A 21,264-nucleotide genomic window follows, 5' to 3' on the forward strand; every position below is an offset into this window, starting at 1 on the left:
TAACGTTTCTAGTGATGGTGGTGATGGTTGTTCTAGCTGTTGTTCCATCACATCCTCTTCTAGCTGTTGTTTCATGTCATCAATTGTGAGAAAACATCTAGTTCAATCAACACATTTCTCTAGAAGTATTCTCCCCCTAAAGAGGTGTCAAGGTATAATAGGAAGAGGCTTCATGGAAGACATCCATGGAAAAAGAGTACTTACAGGCATGGTAAAACATTTTGGAAAAAATCACTTGAAATCTGACGAATTTCACCCTGTTCGATGAGTAACAAACTAAAAGATGTACCGAAAAACGAGGTTAAAAAAAATCACCGGAAAATTGTCGAGAAGATGCCAAATCTATGAAAGATCGGCGAAAATCGGCACCAAACTTGCAAAATGTTGCTGGAGACAGATTGGTTGCCACCTAGATGTGCTGCTACTATATATTACGTTCGTGTTACATGATCTTCTTTGCCTCTTCGGTTCAATCAACCAAACAAATCATCTCCATGTTTAGCTTGATGGTCAAAATCCTTGCTTTGATGAAAAAGAACTAAAGAACTGAAGGAGAAGACGAATGTCTGACTGCCAGTGCCAAAGAGATAAAAGCTCATCTTGTCTGAGTAGCAATCTTCCATCTGATAAATAATTGAATTGCCAGTTGCAGTTGTAGCCACACGTAGGAGTGGTGAAAAAGTGACTTGACATTTTGTTTTTTTTAATAGAAAATTACTTAGACATTTAAGTCTAGTCACACACATAAATCTTTGGCTCACTGAGATTTCGCCGGTTTCGCTGATTTCGACAACCAGTGAAATGCAATATCTCAGCAAGACTTGACACCTTGCTTACAGAATGGAGGATAGTAGTAGTGGTAGCTAGGGGTGTAAATGGATAACCAAAATCCGCTTCCGAATTCGCATCCATATCCGTTTAGAGGTATCCGAATCCGTCCGATTATTAATAAGATGCGGATATGGTATACCCATTTTTTATCGAATATTATTTGTCCGATAAATATATCCGATTAATTTACTTATTTAAATTCATTATTCTTATTTTTATAAATTTTACTTATGATATGTGACTATTTTTCTAGATTTTCTACTAAAATAGTTACCAAAGTTGTTATTAAATTTCAAACCTAACCTTCACAAATAAAAAGGTAAAGATGTAAACAAGTAGTCAAAAATTTGTATTCAATCTATATTTATGTTCATTTATAAGAATCTACTTAAGAAAATAACTATCCGATTATCATCCGAATCCGACATAATCCATCCGAAAACCGATAGGATATTATCCGAATCCGTCCGAAATAATAGGATGCGGATATGGATATATCACTATCCGGTCCGAATCCGGTCCGTTTACACCCCTAGTGGTAGCCCACCTCCTAGGAAGGAGAGTAACATAACAAACACAACAAAATACTCTTGAAGGATTGGAAGTCAAGAATGCAACAAAGTATCTAATTGATTAGATATGCAGGCGGTGAGAACAATATCACTCATTCACTCTAATATTGAGATGGGACATGACACGCAAAAATTAAAACATAAACAACTGTTTACAAATGCCAGTTTTTTTTCTTTCTACCCCACCATTTTGAACCAGGGTATCTACACAACTTATGGCATCAATACAAGGATAATTTATCTTACTAGGGCATAGCATTAGTTTCACATCCCCTACTAGGGCAAGGCACAATCAAGTACCACACATAACATGCCATTGTTATTATTCAAAATCTTATTTTTCATGGTAATTAGTTGAAGGGAGAAGTTTTTTAGATTCACTAGATAAGAATGTAGATTACAAGATAAGCAAGTTTCAAACTTGTTTCACAACCATTAAGATTTTAGACAAGTAAGAATCTACTAGTCTTTCTGAGGTGGCCAAAGAAATTAAGAATTAATCAGAATCTTCTTCATTATCCTCAAAGTCAGAATCACCAGCAGGTTCTTCCTCGCTCTCTGAATCACTGATCACATACGTGGTCTTACCCCGGGTAGCCCTTAGTGGTCTTGGCCTAGATGGAGGTGGCACAACATCAACCTGAACCTCACTCTCCCCATTGGAATCTTCAGAAGTAGGACTCAATTCTTCAATAGTGCTTATTCCTCCAACCCTGCCCATCATTGAACCACTCTTCTTGTTAAATGGGGAGGCTCTCATTTTCCTTACTTTCTTTTGAGGTGACACCCCTGCATTTTCAGCAGGCTTCAGAATCTCTGTTATTAGCTTCGGATTCAACAGGGCAGGTGGTTGGTTGTTGGCCTTTCCTCGCTTCTTTGTGGTGGCAGTGGTTTTACTGGCACCCCTCTTGCCTGGTTGTTTCTTCCCCTGTGCCGGGGCTGCTTTGGTTGCTTCTGTCTCCATTTCTGTGAAAAGAAGAATAAAAGAGAAGTTATAATGGGAATCTGTGATTATGGGAGGAACCAAAATTATTCTACTGAATTCTAGAATCAATGTGGTACCTGTTGACAGCTCTGGTGAGGATTCAAGATTATATGCTGCCAATCGATCTTTTAGATCGAGAATTTCATCATCATCACTATCAACCGATTTGACCTTTCCTTGCTAGAAAGAACAGAAAATACAATAAGCAAAGCATAAGATTACTCCTGACAATCAGAAAATAAGCGTCACAAATGAGAAGCATGGGACTCGAACCTTCTTTGCAGGAGCTTTCCTTGTTCCAGCTTTGGCTTTGGGTTTCACCCCCTCAGGAACAGGAACAGGAACATTCTCCGTCACTAAAGAATCCAATCCAATATCTGTTGCAGAACTATTTGATGCAGCGACAGATTCGGTAATGGGCTCAACTACTATGGATTTCTTTGTATTGTTCTTCCGTGGATTTTTTGGTGGTTGTCTTGGTACTTGCATACCTGCTTCTTTCATCACTTGTCTTTTAAACTCCTTTCTTGTCTCCTCTGTCCGGTGATCATTCATGTCTTGCTCCTGAAATAACAAGAACTAGTTGGCACGAAAATACAGAATAGATAACAAAAATTTCAAAAATTAAAAAAGAAGATAACTGAGGCATACATCAAGTTGATTCTCAAGTGCTTCAAGATCCTTCAACCACATAGATTTTGGAGTAGCCTTCTTCAACTCATCAACTTCACCCTCGAGCTGATCCCTGTTGGCGATGAGTTCCTGGACCTTTTCCAGGGTCAGTGTTCCAATAGCCATTGAAAGAAGATAATCATAGTCACTTGCTTTTATTCCCTGGCTTCCCACTATATCTGAGTTTTCTTCGTTTTCATCTCCACCCTCAGTTGCCCCTGCCACTGCTACTTCAACAGCCTTGCCTTTCTTTGGGAATGGAGTGAAACCTTTCTTGTGTAGCTCCTGGAACAAATCACTTCTTTTCCTGTTGTTCACAATGATCTCACCATTCACAACCCCAAGTATGAACCGGACCTTGTTGGAGAGTTTCAACAGCTCCATCTCAATATTTTCCAACAGTACTTTCTGCAAGCATTATTTAAATTAATTTACATAATTTTATCATAACCTTGGGGTAAGGTGATATGAAGATAGATGTGTACCTTTCTTTTCTCGTATAATTCAAGCCTTAAATGAAAGAATTCCTCAAGAACTGCAGTGACAGACAAAAAACAATTATAGTAACAATAATATATTGAGTATAATACTGCACAATGTAGAGGAGTGTAACATTCTTACTCTGCTCTGGGGTGTCATATTTCTTAATTACACCTTTTGCATCAAAAAGGTGCATGTTGCTTGTGCTGATTGAAGTAGTGAGTTTAAACTTTTTCAACAGTCCCTCTTGCTTGGCTGCCAAAAGGCTTTCCTCGGACATGATGACTTCAAAATCAACAGTTGTGTCATCATTGTGCTCCTTGTAATCCTGCCACCAGAAGAGATGTAAGAACTCTGTCTGACTAGCCTTATTTCGGTTGACTGAAAAAAAAGGGAACAATTGGAACTTTTAGATCTAGAGAAAGAAATTTACTTTGATGAATGGAAAAATTTTGTCATTTCCTGTCATTATAGACTCCAAGAACTCCTTATAATCCTGGGTCCACCTCCTTATGGGTAGTTCTGTGATTCTAACGGTTGTCTCATTGATTTCCTCAATTATCCCGGTGACAGTATAGCTCACCCCCGTTTCTTTTGTTGCTGTTTTCTCAATCAACCCCTTGAATCCCTTGTACCATGGATCCATAGGTTCCATTGGGTCATCATTTAGCAAGTGCTTGATATTTGCAATGATATCTCTTGGATTGTAATTGGGAATATATGAGCTCCACCCCGTGCCAATACCTTCACTTCCATTTATTAGAACTGTAGGAACAATTGGCACGTACCTGAATTGCACGGGACATACATATTAGCAACAGATAGTCTTGAAAGCTTCTCATAAAACATTATATCAATCTGCTCCTCTTCAGTCTTAACTTACCAAGTGGGTTCAATAGACTGTCCATCTTCATTCAAGTAGTCCAGTAGGACATCATCTTCCTTGGGGAACAAGAACCTCGTGATAGGAGATAGACAAGTGAAAACATACCTTGCGCTTGCATGATCTTTACCTCCCTACAACAGAAAAATTGTAGCTGATTCAAGTGATTCAAAACCCAATTACGAGGGAAGAATTCCAAAGAGTTCAAATTTTATCAACCATCAGCTACAGGATTAAAATTTTCAACGCACCTGGTGCCGTGTGCCAAATTGGCCGTTAGGTTTCATAAAATTGATGTTATTGCTTCCCACAAAATCTTGTGCCATTCCAATTATTGTGCTTTGAAGACTCGCCTCACCATGGTGGTAAGCCGAATGCTCGGATACATAACCTGAAAACTGGGCAACCTTTGCTTCTTTCACAAAATTCCTCTTGAAAGAGCAGAACAGAATCTTCCGTTGGCCTGGTTTCAGACCATCCACCATAGACGGGATTGATCTTTGCAGATCAGCCATGGAAAACAATATCAACTCCTTGTTGACAAAATCACTGTACTTTATTAGCTTCTCTTTCTGATCAAGGTAAGTACCAGGCTGCAAAACCAGAAAGAACGGCAACATCATAATTTGGTGGATATACAATTCCTAACTTCCAAATGCTGTTAATTAATATCTTTTCTTTTTCAAAGTCATCAATGTGGATCACTGGGATGATTAAACCTCAAATTGCCTGAGCCAGCTCTTCCTTGCTTCAATCTTCTTCTTGCTGAATGCAAGCTCGATGGCTTCTCCATCTTGCTCATCTGCCCACAAAAAATCCTTCTTGTTCTTCTGAAGATCTTTGAAATATTCCTTGCCTTCTTTTGATGTGCTAGTACCCAACCCCTGCCCAGATAACAAAATGTGATTATAATGAGGAATGGAAAACCTAAGCAGAGTCAGCAGACATTTTTCAAGTTAGGACTTAGTTGGGCTTCTTCCTTGAATTTGCAGAGACAAACCTTATAGTACTTGATAGACCAGCCAGTGGCATTTCCCCCCAAACTTTCCTTCCATGATTCATACTCAGGCATCGAATAGAAGGATAAGACCTTTCCATTTCTGTGAGTTGCCTGTACAAAATTACAGATGGATACAATCATTAAGTGCATTCTATCTTTGATAACTCAAGTCAATAAAATGGCTGGCAGTTGCTTAAATGACTAATATCAACCTTCACAATTGGTGTTATAAACTCCACCAAAAAGGACGGAATTTTAAGCAGTGAGGGCCAGAATGAGTGAATAAAATTGATCAATAATCCCTTGATATGAGACCCATCATGATCCTGTAACAGCAAGGAAATAATTTAGTTGGGGAAAAAAATGAGGGGGTATACGAAATCCTCAGAACAGGAGTACAGCAGAAAGAAAGAAAATACAAGGATCCAAACCTGATCGGTCATTATCATTAAATGGCCATATCTCAGTGATTTGACACTGTCATATGCCTTTCCATGCTGCAAGCCAAGAATCTGCTTGATGTTCTGGATTTCGGCATTTTCCATTATTTGTTTGTGGCTTGCTTCCCTCACATTTAACAACTTTCCCCTCAACGGGAACACTCCATAGTGGTTCCGGCCAACGACTGATATGCCTGCCATCTGTAGACACATTGTTAAAGAAACACAATTCCAACACCAGATTTAATATATGTTAGGTGGAGCAACTGACTGGATTACTACTACTTACTGCAAGAGCCTTTGCTGAATCTCCTTCTGTCAGAATCAACGTACATTTTTCAGAGTTCTTCCCTCCAGCATCATTAGCATCCTCAAGCTTGGTAATACCTGTAATTCTTTGTCTCTTTGCTCCATCAGTTTTCTTAAGATCTTTGCTCTGCTTGAAATCTGCCCATGAAAGCAGACTTTCCACCACTCCAGACTTAGCCACTGCAACACAAAGATAACATACATCACAATCCATTCCCTCTCAGATGAAATAAAAACCAAGGCAACAAACCTTTTTTCAGGAACTCTTGTGAGAGTTCACATTTCGATCCAAAACTGCTTTGCCGAGTAGTCAAGGTTTCTTTGGTCTGAGAATCAAAGGCTGGGTTGTCAACTAGACAATTAACAAATACCCATAAATGGTTCTTCACTACGTGTGCTTTAAGGTTGGCATTCTTGTTCTTCTTGTTTACTATGCTCATCACATGGTTTGTGATCTGGTTAGTAACATACTCAACATGAGTTCCTCCCTTGATGGTGGCAATCCCATTCACAAAGCTGACCTGAGAAAACAACCCAAGCAATTAAAGGATATGAATCCATGACCATAATTTTGTGTCCGACTCCTCATGTACTTAAAGCATTTAGGGATCTACCTGTTGAAATTGCCCTTCAGTCAGACTCACGCATATTTCCCACCTTTCATTGACTTTTTCCACCATCCTGGTAAAATAATCAGGCCAATGAGATTTACAGAACTAAATAACATAGAATGTACTTGCTAGCAATTTGGATCTTCACACGGTCAAACCTTGGGAGGGGATCTGGTCGGTTCTTGGAGGCAGATTGAAGGTAGAGATTAACATAATCAAGAAATGACTTCACAGGCAGCCGCTGGCCATTCAACTCAACCTTGACTGACTTCCCTAGGCATCCAGCTATATCAACCACCCTCTTTTTCATCAGGGCAACAACATCATCCTCGAGGTGAGTCATGTTGAATTTAGACAAGTCAGGCTTGAATGTTACTTTGGTCCAGTTCTCTCCTTCCTTGCACTTGGTTATGGCAGGCTCGGATTTGTTCCCCATATTGTTTGAAAATACCTTCATAAAGTAGATACTTTAAGCGTTGTAGAACATAAGATTCTGCAGTTACGCGTGCAACACTACTATGACGGAGACCAATTACAACTGACTAATAAAGAATGACGATGGCAATAGTTTAATGGACAGACATCACTATAATAACAGAAAGAACAACAGAGTTTACCAGATTAATCCTGTTCTTGATGTGAAGGAATAATATGCAATACAAGCAGCCCGAGAAAGCAACTATAGTTTAATCCAAGTAATTTCAACATGCATTCACAAGCAGAACACCACAGAAATGAAGCAGAGTTCTTGACTAATCTGAGAAAATGCCCGAGAAAGCAACTATAGTTTAATCCAAGTAATTCAACATGCATTCAAAAGCAGAACACCACAGAAATGAAGCCGAGGTCTTGACTAATCAGAGAAAATCACAAGGCGATAATTTTTTTGAATTATCCCGAGAAATCCAAAATTTAAGGTTAGATTGAAACAAATGGATAAGCAGCATGAATCAATGATCAAGGTCCAACTCGAGGAAACAGAAACAAGAATGTACGCACCTGTTTATACTTCTTCTGCCTCTTACCATCCGCAGTTTGGATAATAAATTCGGTGGAGAAGATGTTCGTAAGCTTCGCTCCATATCCATTCCTCCCACCAGTCGTCTTCTTCTCTGCATCATTGTAATTACTGCTAGTCAAAAGATGCCCGAAGATCAACTCCGGCACATAAACCCCTTCCTCTTTGTGGATCTCGACGGGAACCCCATCGCCGCTGTTATAAACACTGATGCAGTTCTGCTCAACATCTATGTCGACCTTAACAGAGTCCATGGACGGATCTCGCTGTTTGTTGTCGGCGGCATTAACGAGGATCTCATCGAATATCTTGTAGAGACCAGGAACGTAGGCGACCGGACGGTAGACCATTTCGCCGCCCTCGTAGACCCAGAGACTCTGGGTGTGCTTTTCGATCGATCCAACATAGGTATCAGGTCGGAGAAGGATGTGTTCAAGCTGAGTCTTCTTCTGGTAAGTTTCTTCGATGGTCTTGCCAGAAGGTGCCAAGGGACGCGAACTTGGAACATTGGCGTTGTTGCTGGTCTGCAACGGAAGCTTCTTGACTTCGGCCATGGCAGCGACGAGAAGTGGTGAAGGAGACACCGAGTTTGTGTCTGCGAGAGAAAGGACAGAATCCAGAAATCGGCGGAAAGCATCAGCGGCCAGGATAAGGGTTAGGGGTTTATAAAGGAGAGATCCGTTAACAGATTGATTGATTTGGATTTAAATTTGAATTGGGCGGGTCATTTGAAATTAAGGGTCTGGATGAAGTTTACGAGATCGAATGGCTGTACTTAGCTTCTTTTGGAACCTTGACCATATTTAGTAAAACGCTGGAGCCTTTATTATTTAATTATTTCTTTTGGGAGGAGGAAGAGGAAAATTGCTTGGGTGCTGGTCATCTGCAACGAATGGTTGAGATCAAGATCTCAATAGAGATTTCAACCTCGACTGTCCATTTTTGAAAAGTGTGAAAATGGACGGTCAAGATCAAAATCTTGGTCGAGATCAAGATCTCGACGGTTCACAGCACTGAAGTCGAATTCGAGGAAGAGGGGGTTGTGGTTGGTTTACCTATTTCGACCTTTTTCGTGGATCTCTTTATAGTAGGACCTAGAGGTAGAGTATGTGTAGAAACTACTGGGCCGTTGGATTGGAACCTTGGTTTCAAGGTATATGTACCAAGCCATAAGCTTCAATTCTTCCTGCCGCCCAGGTTGAAGTCCAAATCCTCTATCTCAACATGTGGAGGATTGTACTCATCACCTCTTCATCACATGTTTAGGAAAGGACTCATCCAGGGACAGAGCCACGATTGAACACGGGGGCAGAATATACGTGGCCAATGCGGACCCACTGTAGGTCTTATATTAGAATATTTTATTATATATTTATGTGGGGTCCACAATAAAATTTTAGATAAATTAATAGGACTAAAATATAGATAACAAAATTATAAGTAAATTATAAAAAAATATATTAAAATAAAGTAGGGGCTAAAATTGCGTGAGAAAAATTTTAAAAGATCATGAAACTAAAAGTTGGAAGAAAAAAAAATTATAAGAAAAAAAGATAGATTTGAAGTCTTTTAACTAAATATGGGATAAACACTCAATTTATCATAAATTAATTAAAAAAAATCAATGATTATGAAATATTAATGACAGAAATTTAAACATCCAATTAATAAAACTTAAATTTTAAATTACTATTAGTAAAAATCGAAACTTTATGAGAAAGTTTAGGGATTCAAAAACAAAATTAAATGATTATGATTAGATACGATAAAATTGATGGCTGAAATTCTAAACGAGATTTAAATTTCCATTAATAAGAAATGAAATTTTAGGAGAAATTTTAAGGATAAAAAAAAAAATCAATGATAATGATTAAATCTGATAAAATCAATGGCTAAATGCTAACGAGATTTAAATTGCTATTAGTAGAATCAAAATTTTAGGAGAAAGAAAGAACAACGAAAATAAAAATAAATAAAATAAAATTCTGCCTTATGAAGAATACTAGAAAAATCGTGAATATGAAAGAAAGAAGAATAATTCGAGAAATAAAGAGTGAATAACTAGGGGTGTCAACAGTGTGGTTTCGGGTGGGCCTAACAGGTTTCGGACTGAAAAACACTTAGCCCAAACACGGCCCATTAGCAAAATAACGGTTTCAGGCCGATTTCGGTTTGGTGCGGTTAGGTTCGGGCTAACTAACGGTTTAGATTCGGGTTGACTAACGGTTTATGGTGTGTAAGAAAAAAAAACAAAAGAAATAATTAAGCATCCTATAACAAAAGCGAAAATTATATGGAAAACAAAGTTGCTATTGGTCAATTTCCATTTTAAAAAACCCACCCATTCTATAGAAATCAAGAATCTAAATATTAAAATGACTATTTGATCTTTGAATTCATGCTTAATTTTTTTAATTGTCTATACCAACTACCTAATGATTCAAATACTATTTAATGTAAAATTACAAAACGGGGGTTGTAAACTGGTTATAGCGGGTTGCGGTTCGGTTTCGGGTTGGTACGGGCTCCACAACCCTCATCCCAATTACGGCCCATTAAGATTCGATTCTGGCCGGTTTGGGCTATAACGGGCCGGTGCGGTTCGGTTTTAACGGTTCGGGCTATAAGTTGACACCCTTATGAATAACTGATAATTATGGAGAAGATTTAAGAAAATTCCAATGTCTACTAACTACTCCAATATTTTGTGAGACATGTGAGAAAAAATAGGAATAAAAGAGAAGATTCATGAGAGAATAAATAAGAATGAAAATATGAGAGAATATACAGAGAGAAATTCATGGATCGTGAGTTAGTTTTTAATTAGAATTTAACATTTTATTCCTTAAAACTAGGATTAAAAAAAATGTTAGATTAACAAAAATGAAGCTTCAATCTCATGCATCATGCAAATTATGTTTATGCGAATCAGAGAGTACACTTCACATTTTTAGAGATTGTTCATTTGCTCTTGGCATTTGGAATAGACTACTGCCGAAGTCAATGCAAACATGGTTCTTTAAGAGTAATCAAAAGGATTGACTAATGCTCAATATATGCGGAAAAAGTCAAGGTTGGTACCCATATTGGGCGATAAAGTTCAGTTATGTGGTGTATAAAACTTGGTGCTGGAGAAATAGAGAAAGCCATGAAGAAATCTTCACCAGACCAGGAAACGGTGCAGATCTTTGTTTAAACCTCTTCAACCAAGTTAAATCAATGTGGGGAACGAATAGAGAGGAAACAATAAAACCCAAATGCCTTAGAAGTGCTGGTGGATGGATTAATCCTGAGAAAGGATGGTTCAAAATGAATGTGGATGCATCACTATGCAAAGGAGAATACAGTCAGATAGGAGGTGTAATTCGCAACACAGAAGGCAACTTCCTTGGAGGATTCGTGAAGAGAAAAATGAAGATGAATATTTTAGAAGCTGAATTGCAGGTGATCTATGAAGGAATTAACGTTGCACGCGAAAAGAATTTCATGCCTTTATATGTGGAATCATACTCTTTCAAAGCTATTGATCTATTAAAGCCTTAATGCAAGAATACAAGGGAAAGTAGCAAGAGTGGTGCATGCAATAAAGAAAGAAGTGGGAAGCTATGAAGGAATTAGATTCCAACATGCGTACCGAGAGTCCAACTATGCTGCTGACTGAATCACGAAGAGACCGATTTCTTTAGAGGAACTTTCGCAATTCTTTCTGGATCCACCCCAAGAATTGGAGGAGATCTTATTTGCGGATAAGATTTGCATGTTTGAGTAGTTTTCTTTTTTAGGATTGCTAAACCCTATTTATTTGTTTAAAAAAAAAAACAAAACAAAAATTAAAAAAAAAACAAAAAAACAAAAAACTATGATTTAATGATAACCATTATATAATGATTAAGAATGACATTTGTACCCATCATCTTTATCTTAAATTTTTATTTTTTAATTTTTGGAGGAAAGGCTAAATAGTGGTATTTTATGTAAAGTGAAAGAAATAAGAAAAAATAATAGGGATATTTAAAATTTCAAAAAATCCGGGATACCCATGGCCCCCGGCCCCAACGTGGACTCATCTATTCTCCACGCTCCACTTATGCCAATGGAGGGGTAGTAGGATGGTTAGGATCCTGACTTCTCAGTGGAGAGGTCATGGGTTCAACCCCTACCGGCGGCATATGTAATATCCCTACCCCTAATTTCCCTATATATAAAAAGCGCCTTTGTACCGAAAAAAAAAGAGAACACAATTCTCCACTTATGATTTCTATGATTCCTAGACAATGAAAACACAACCTTAGCATAAAGATAGTATCCTCTTCTTCTAAGCCTTGACAATTTTCTTATTCCATAACAAAGCCACTACCTCCATGAAAAGCCGTCGGATGCCCAACCCTCTCCTATTCTAACCATAACTAATTGCAATGTTAAGTTATGTATTTCTTTCAATTCACATGCAAAATCATGCACCAAATCCCTATCCTTGGGTTTCTAGACCAGTTATATAGTTCTTGAAGGTTGATTACGATCCAATCTTCATTGTCCATTTTTACATTTTTGAAACTGTACGTTTTTCTACAAAGCAGAGTTCTATTTAGGTTATAAAAAAAAGAGTAATTTTCATCTGGACCCCCTGAGCTTTGGCCTATGTCACTTTTAGTCCAAAGAAATCGAAACTTTGCATCTGCCTCCCCTGTACTATAGAAAAAGTCAATATAAGGACAAATTATAACTTTTATGACTAATTTGCCCTTCTTGTTTTTTTAAAGTAAAATTTTAGCCAGATGGATGAAGAGATTCCACATTCACCCATCTTCTTCGTTGATTGAATTGAGCAAACCACGTTACAGACAGAATTTTTTTTTTTTTGGGTAAAGAGACAAATAATTTCACAAATAACATGTTGGAAAACATACACCGAAGAGTGCTTAGTGAGGTGGGTATGATTTTGGAGAAGACATTGACATTGCGCTGTAGCAGATTGAATCTGGATTCTCGGACAATCTGACGAGCACCAGGGTGACTATACAAAGATCAAGACCCGGTGACAGAGCGACAATCTTGGTACGAGGAAGGAAGGAAGGTGCGTGCTAGAGATCGAGCATCTCTTGGTGGGTTGATTACTCCGTCACCTGTTGACGCCGGGTCTGATCTCCAAAATCGATGGAGTTTGCCAGTAGTCCCTATAAGGGTTGATCGGCATTGTATAGAGATGATGTTGGGAGAGAGCAGAAGGGGTAGAGTTCGAATTAATTAAATTCGCAGACCCAAAAAACAAAGCCCTTGTCATAGAGGTTTTAGGAATGGGTTCAATAGTTTGCCCGCTCTTCACCAAAAAAAAAAAAGAAAAAAGTAGTTTGCCCACCAAGAATCGTTACAAACGGCAGTTTTGCTTGTTTTGTGTTCTGAGAGTTTTCCCGTGTGGTGTGTTTGAGAAAATGGGATTTTCAGCCTCTGTAAATATTAGGATTTGGCCATCAAAAAATTAAATAAAAAATTTTGGATAATTTTCATATGGATCCGAGGGTTGATGCTCGATCTCCAGCAGGCCGCTGCCTTCCTCCCCATACCAAGATCATCACTTCGTTGATTACTCTATTACCGCCGTTACCGCCGCGTTTGATCTCCTTACAGCGCAATGTCAATCTCTTCTCCAAAATCATACCCTACCTCGCCAAGCACTCTCAATGGTGTATGTTTTCCAACATTTATTTGTCAAACCATTTCTGCAACCGTTTGCTCAATATAATGAAGAAGATGGGTGAAGGGGAATCTCTTCATCCATCTAGCTAAAATTCTTTAAAAAAATAAAAGGGCAAATGAGTCATAAAAGTATTAATTTGTCCTTGTATTGACTTTTTTTATAGTACAGGGGAGGCAGATGCAATGTTTCGATTTTTTTGGACTAAAAATGACATAGACCAAACCTCAGGGGGTCTAGATGAAAATTACCCTAAAAAAAATCCTCATTTACAATACTTGAGGGCGTGCTTTTGGCAAAATAGTGAATTTTTATTAGGATAATTACTGTTGTCCCCTTGTACTTTGATTTTATTACTAATAAAACCATGTTCTTTACGAAACTATTGTTGCCCCCCTTCCTTATAACGGTGTTAAGTAGCCGTTAAGTTTGAATATGTAATGTCTAATTTGCCCTTCATTAAAATTAAGAAATCAAAAGGACGATCCGACCCTATTTATAAAAACCAGATTAAATGTCAATTTTACCATAAACTTTATTTATCTTAAATTAATGAAATGGGCAAAATCCAAATCCGATTTGATTTTCCACCTTCACTAAACTTCATTTATTTTGAATTCATTTAATAATGGGCAAAATCCAAATCCGATTTGGTTTCCCGCCTTCACTAAGCTTCATTTATTTTGAATTAAAGAAATGGGCAAACTCTAAATCCGATTTGGTTTTCCACCTTCACTAAACTTCATTTATTTTAAAAATATTTTAGGTGATATATAGTTTCCAATTTGAGTTGAATTCGATTTTCCTTCATCTTCGGTTTCTATTTGAGTTTTATTCAATCATTCATTCTTTATTTGTTTTTTTTTCTTCTTTTTTCGAGTAAAACAGATTATAGTTACTTTTCGGGAGATTTAACTAAGGGTACTACTATAACTTGACAAAAGGGTAAATAAATACAGAGATAAGTATAAGGGTATTTTGGGGTTTTTGAGAAAATATAAAAATGTCACATCATCAGTAAACTAACGGAACTTAACGGTAGGGGGCAATAGTAATCGTAGACAAAGTAAAAGGTTGGATTAGTAATTTTGAAAAGTACAGGGGATACAGTAGTAATAAAATCAAAGTACAGGGGGCCAATAGTAATTATCCCATTTTTATTTGCAGCGGCTGCAGCTTACAATCGACCGTCAAGATTGTGCCACATGTGCGAAAAATAATTCAACCGTCTCAACTCAATTGACGAGGGTATATTTATAAATATAACTTTTTATTTGTACATTTAAGGATTTAGTCTTTTACAATTTACAAAATAAAGTACCTGGCTTTATCCGATCCCGAACCCTTATTTCTTAACCCCTAGTTGGAGCCCCTTAGGAACATAGTCTAATATGGGTGCAAGATCTTATTAATTGAGACACTTGCCATTGGAAATTACCTTTACTTCAATCTCTATTTTCTCTATGTGAGGTTCAAGCTATTTTAACAATCCCTTTATTGTCTCCTAATACTCTAGACTCTTGGATATGGGACAAAACAAAGGATGGTAAGTTTGTTGTGAAGTCTGCTTATTATCAATGCTTAGCTATGACTGATGATTAAGGTAATGTTACTTCTTCTTCCTCCTCTTTAATATATTGGAAAATTCTTTGGTAGATTCTTACTCTTCCAAGTATTAAACAATTTTTGTGGCGATCCTCATATGAGGCTATTGCAATTGGGAGCTCCCTCTTTTTGAGAAATGTTTCACTTACTCCTCTGCATCTAATTTGTAATCATGGTTCGGAGAATGTATGTCATGCCTTATTTTTTTGTCATCATGGAAAAGAGTGTTGGAGACTATTTCCCCTTCGTATTAATACATCTGATTTCTTAGGGACAAATTTATTTGATGAGATGGATTTTATCAAAATAAAGTTCAATGGTTATGACAATTTAACCCTAGTGAATCAGATGTGGAGTGCACTAGCTTGGTGTATGTGGAATACTAGGAATGCTGCACTTTTTAGAAGGATTGATGCTTCCATAATTCATACAATGACTACTTTCTCTTATCTATGTGTAGATAAGGGTGTCAATTGCGTACCGAAACCGTTTAACCGTATCGAACCGCACCGTCTAAAACCGCACCGTACCGTTCAAAATTCGGTACGATACGTACCGAAACCGAATTTCTTCGGTACGGTTCCGGTTTTAGGTACTCATACCGTCGGTACGTACCGAAACCGTACCGAATTGGTACCGTACACAATTAAGAGATATAAGTTGTAATTTTACAATTAAAACACTTAACCTTTTCCCTATCCCTAATTCCCTATTTTAATTTTTCGTTTCATCATTCACTTCTCTTCTTAGATTTACTTGTTTTGCCTCTATTAATTAGATTTATTTGCTTAATCTATGTTAATTTCATATTATATCGATTGATTGATCACAATTTCATTAGGATCTTAATGAACTAATAACAAAAGTGGCATAAGTTCATTTGTACCAAAATTGTACTGCACTAGATACTGTGTTTAAACCGTTTTTCCATACCGATTTAATACCGAACCGTTTTTGTAAATACCGAAACCGTACCGTACCGTTTGAATTTGGTACGGTACGGTTCTGGTTTTCGATATTCAAAGTTGGTACCGCACCGAAACCGTACCAAATTACCGAAACCGTACCGATTGACACCCTTATGTGCAGATACAATCTCACATTATGGATCTTCAAAGGGCTCATGGGGATCTTCATCTAAGGCCTAGTCATATCGTTTCTGAAGAACTTGCTCTCTTTCAAATTTTTGTTGATGGATCATGGGATGGTTCTTCACATAAAGGGGGTAGAGGGTGCATCATGTGGGACTATAATGGTGGTTTTGTAGCGGCTTAAAGCAGATGTGGTCATAGTGCTTCAACAACTTTAGTTGAACTTGAAGCAATTAGAGATGGCATTATTCTGGGTTCCTCTTTAGAAGCGGTTGATTTGCATATTCATTAAGACTGTTTACCTGTTGTTAGTGCTCTCCAGGGTCTCCACTCATCTTTAGATTTGATGTATCTCAGTTTAGTAGTAGATATTTTGAAGCGTTGTTCTTTCTTTCATAGGGTTTCTTTTAGTTATATTCCTTGAATTGGTAATGGCTTTGTTGATTTCCTTGCTAAGGGTGCTTGCAGGTTATCTCTAGACAGATCTTGGTGGGGTTTACCACCTTTGTTTATTATGGATTCCTCTTGTTTGTATAGGTCCTTTGACATAAACTTTTTAATTTAATATTATCGCTGCTTTTTTGTTTTGGAAAAAAAAAAAAAAACCCTAATTAGAGAATAACCTTTGTCTAAGTTTCTTGGTCTTGGTTCGAAGTGTTGAGAGAATGGCATTATGATCAGGGTAAGAAATTGAGCGTGTTGCTGAGATTGATTGATCATGTGAGTGCATTTTGTTTTTCAACCGTCAACACACAATAGACAACACAGTGTCATCTACAATTGAGATTCCAGTATGGGAAGGAGACGAAGCAGATGACAAAACCCTTTTGTATGGTACTCCAAAAGGTTGAAAATTTTGAAACTCAAAAAAATTACACCAATCTTATTTCAAATCGACAAGTAGAAATAGAAATGTTGTACAAACTTTGTAGAATACCTATTAGAATCAAATTCATAGCTTTGGAGTTATTTAGGGGGAAGAGAGAGAGAGAGAAAGAAGGTAGTAGGCAACCACAACATTATGTTGAAACTTGAAAGCAGAAATCTAAGATTGAAGGCAAAAAGTACAGCAGGAGCTCCAATGGTAGATTTTTGACTGTTCTAAGTTTCACTTTGAAATTTAATTTATGAGAACGTAAAGAAGAATTATGCTCCAAACTTATAGAATCACTAAATATATAAACCATGACAATGATCAATGAATGTTTAACACATAAATAGCTAAAGAAACTTTAATTGAATAGAACCCAATAGGTTAAATTTCTAGTGATCCTTGTCAAAAAATAAACTCAAACAAATAAGAATAAACCTCTCCCCCTCAATTAGGTAGATCTCAAAACCTAAGAAATTCATAACAAATCCAAGTACTTCCATTTCAAAATTCTGATTTTAAAACTTCCCAAAAAATAGGACATGTGATCAATATATAAACCATATAACGGCAAATATAAGGCACATAAAAAGAAATGAAAAACTAGAGGCAACTGTCAAACCTAAAAATACAAAACATAATACTAAACTAAAATATTATGTCTTATATGTTAATGCTAAGGGAGTACATATGAAACCACAACAAGATTCATTTACAAGTCATTTTTTCAATTCAGTTGTTAAAATGCCTAAAGAAAGTTGCAAATAATTATTTATTCTACATTAGTGTAAAGAAAGACAACAAGTATCCAATTACCCAAAAAATATAATGAAATGAGCAACTCAGGATATCAAACACTCTTATAGACTTACATTTAACAACAAGATGAAAAATATCAAAACATACCCAAAGGAAATCACTCTTCTAACTCTATCACTGGTCCACTACTCAACTAGGACCTCACCACTCACAAACCACAAGGGGGCACAAGTCAACTACTAGACAAATTCGGGTCACCTAGAGTAGATACCAACCAGAGATAAAGAAAAGTAGTAAATTCTGTAATACTCAACTACACTATCCCACAAGACCACACTAGTGAAACACAAGATAACGGACCAAACTCCAACCACCTATGATGATGCCAAAGACACAATGCACACAAGCTCTAAAGTCCAACTGCTAGCATGATATAACCTAGCAAGCAACACTGGTGCAAACTAACCTACTAGACAACAACATAAATCAGAGACAACTTAAAAGTAAAAACTCCCACCCAAACCATACAAGCTGATAGAACCATACCCCTAAAATCACATGTAAACCCCAACAACATGTGATGACACACATTGACAACACCTGTGTCAAGACCATCACTATCTAGGCTGACAATGGAGACCAAAACCTCTCCAAACACCAGGGATACACCTAATGCCATGCCAAGTGAAATAGGAACCATCGCGTGTGTGCAACCAACTGTGCTAAAACCAATCTCACACATGTCAAACCATTAATGAAACCAACCTATGATCTTCCTTCCTCTTTCAAACCAAACCCAAATAATGTATATACAAAGACATTAACCAAGCCGGTTAAACCAATGGTTCACCCCAAGCCATAAAATTACAGATTAACCCTTACACTGTCCACATTGGTTTTTTACGAAAATTACAAGTTACCCACAATTATATTTTGACCCTTTGACCATTAAGTTTTCAAATTTAAAATGTGGATGGACAAGAATACCTGCACCCATGTAAATTCTATTAATTCCCATCTCACTCACTCCCCTCTCATCGTCTCTCTCTTCACTCGTAAGTCACTATGCAGACTTCCTCTCTCACCACCACAGACCTCCTCTTCCTCCAAGTCCGTCCATCGGAATCCTTCACCACTGCAAGTAATGAACACCAGCAAGTAAAAACACCACCACCTATGTTCTTGCTTTTGGTTCTAAAAATCCTGAGTTGAGAATTGGATTTATGGATCGTCCCTATGACCAATTCAAAGACCAAAATTCTAGATTCACTGAAGATTATCTCCTTAACACTCAAGCTTCAAACTATAAATACTAGTTATTCATAATATACTTGCCCACATCATCTTCTTCAGTCTTTCGACGACTTCTGCTCATGAACTCTCTACAAATCTCTAGTTGATGCTCAGAGCTTACTCATTCTGCTTGGATCTTCATTTTGAGTGAATGCAAAGAAACACTGGGAGAGTAGAGACAAAGAACAAAGTCATCTGATCTTCCATTTCGGGTTTGTTCACTCATTTTTGAAATTAGGGTTTCGTTTAGTCAATTTCAGATCATTTTCTTGGTCTAATCTTCAAAATCTGATTCTCTTTTGCTTTTCTGAATAGTTGGAATTTTAGATTTTAAAGAATGGCAGACAAAGTTCACTGAGAAGCTCAACCTCCACCATTGACGAGGAGAACCCTGATCCGAATCTAATATCTCCATCTTTACCAGATACTCCAACAAGCAACCTTTCAAGATTTTCAGAACAGGAAGAGCAAGAACAACAAGTTGGTCGCTGGCAGGGGGAAGATATTCTTGTGTATCTACGTTTTAAATTTGAAAACTTAACTGTTAAAGGGTCAAAATGTAACAGTACATAACTTCAATCAAAAGATAACCCTACCAAAGAAGGGAAGTTGATCAAAGTTAATCCTTGAAAAAACTTTGTTTTTTTTGTTTTTGTTATTATTTTTTTATTATTATTATTATTATTATTATTATTATTATTATTATTATTATTATTATTATTATTATTATTATTATTATTATTATTATTATTAATCTATGCATGCAAACTACTTTTCTTGACAATCAAACAAGGCTTTGTTGACGGAGAGCTTGTTTAGTCAACTAGATATAAGAATTAGAACCCAAAAAATGTGTAGCACAACACAACTGGACAAGGGGTGATCATGCATAGGGAATAATTAGAGTAATGATATCCGTGGGAAGAAAAAACTACTAAAGGAGGTTTGAAATAGAAATGAAAGCAACTATCGAAGTGGAGTCCAGATCAGTTCCCCTGACGGCTTTTGACCATAAATTATAGGGGCCCCTACTGGACTTGAGCGATAGTTTTTATTTTTATTTTTTACCTGTGAGCCCCACATGATTTGTGGTTGTAATAGCGACCCACATTCATCGAAGTCACCCAAGAAATGAAAAACATGATTACTTTATAGATAATTCATGTGGGTGTAGTTGTACATTATAGTTTAATTAATCGTACAAAATGAAAGCTAATCTAGCACAAACCCCAAGTTTCAGCATTGGCCACATGAATACAGTTTCTGTTTTAGAGGGATGATAAAATAAGTATGGTTGAGGGTTTGAAAAATACTAACCCTATGACTAGAATTTGACAAATGTCCATCATCTGATGATTTGTGGTGAGAAAGAAATCATGAAGAAAGAAGGATATATAAAATCTTTTTACTAAATTATATATAAGGGTATAATGATCTTAACAACTATACCACTAACCATTCTAACAGAGTTAATGTCTTATGCTTTTCAAACATAAAGTGGCATATAAAAATTTAAAAGCCAATGTTTTGAGGTACCAGAGCAATTTACCATTTATATTAATATCCCAGAGAAAATATTAGCATTTTTATGATCCATTTGATGCATTGTATTAAGTGACATGATCCACAAAAATTCTATTTGAAATTAAAAGGATGTTACACTCTATATCTAGAGGACCAACAAATCCAATATGCATGATTCCAATTTTCATGTTCTACAACATTATTCTCTACTCCAGCTTTTCCATTTCCTTTGGTGAGGATTTGCCATTCAGAGTAACTCGGTTATTGTTCTATTCATCAAACTGCTTAGAGCATGAAGATTATTAGTTAAATTTCAACCTCTCACTTTGATCATTGAAGCTTTGTATCACTATTCTAAAAGAAGTCTTGCCAAATCAACAAGAAATAAAACGAAAACTTAGGATTCAACAAGTTCATTGATCAATTTTCTGGTTGTATATCCACCATGTGTTCGTACATTATGAATATATCTTGTCAGCAAATATGTTCATTCAATAAGTAACAACAAAGCTCAAAATCAAAATTCAAATTTCTAACACTAAAAAAATGAGGGTTCGCAAGTTTAATATATTTATTGTGCAGAAGTAGACAAATTTGATTCCAAAAGTAAGGATAAAATATAATTTTC

The 21,264-nt window shown here is 36.8% G+C and overlaps 1 protein-coding gene across 1 annotated transcript; it reads right to left on the reverse strand.

Annotated features, from left to right (window-relative positions):
• Positions 1-1,591: 1,591 nt before the first annotated feature.
• On the reverse strand, positions 1,592-8,435 carry TOPII (topoisomerase II). The gene is made up of 18 exons (XM_089138430.1): positions 7,783-8,435; positions 6,942-7,234; positions 6,787-6,853; positions 6,423-6,693; positions 6,153-6,352; positions 5,855-6,064; positions 5,636-5,749; positions 5,424-5,534; positions 5,143-5,307; positions 4,675-5,016; positions 4,424-4,557; positions 3,974-4,328; positions 3,682-3,868; positions 3,546-3,595; positions 3,040-3,468; positions 2,662-2,952; positions 2,466-2,568; positions 1,592-2,369 (listed from the first exon to the last, which is right to left on the reverse strand). Exons 1-18 carry the CDS (start codon positions 8,353-8,355, stop codon positions 1,900-1,902), a joined length of 4,365 nt encoding a protein of 1,454 aa, XP_088994556.1. The 5' UTR covers positions 8,356-8,435; the 3' UTR covers positions 1,592-1,899.
• Between the last annotated feature and the right edge of the window lie 12,829 nt (positions 8,436-21,264).

This window comes from Hakea prostrata, chromosome 10 (genome assembly GCF_041222555.1).
Source record: "Hakea prostrata isolate BN-2017 chromosome 10, UWA_Hpros_2, whole genome shotgun sequence".
Taxonomy (NCBI): domain Eukaryota; kingdom Viridiplantae; phylum Streptophyta; class Magnoliopsida; order Proteales; family Proteaceae; genus Hakea; species Hakea prostrata.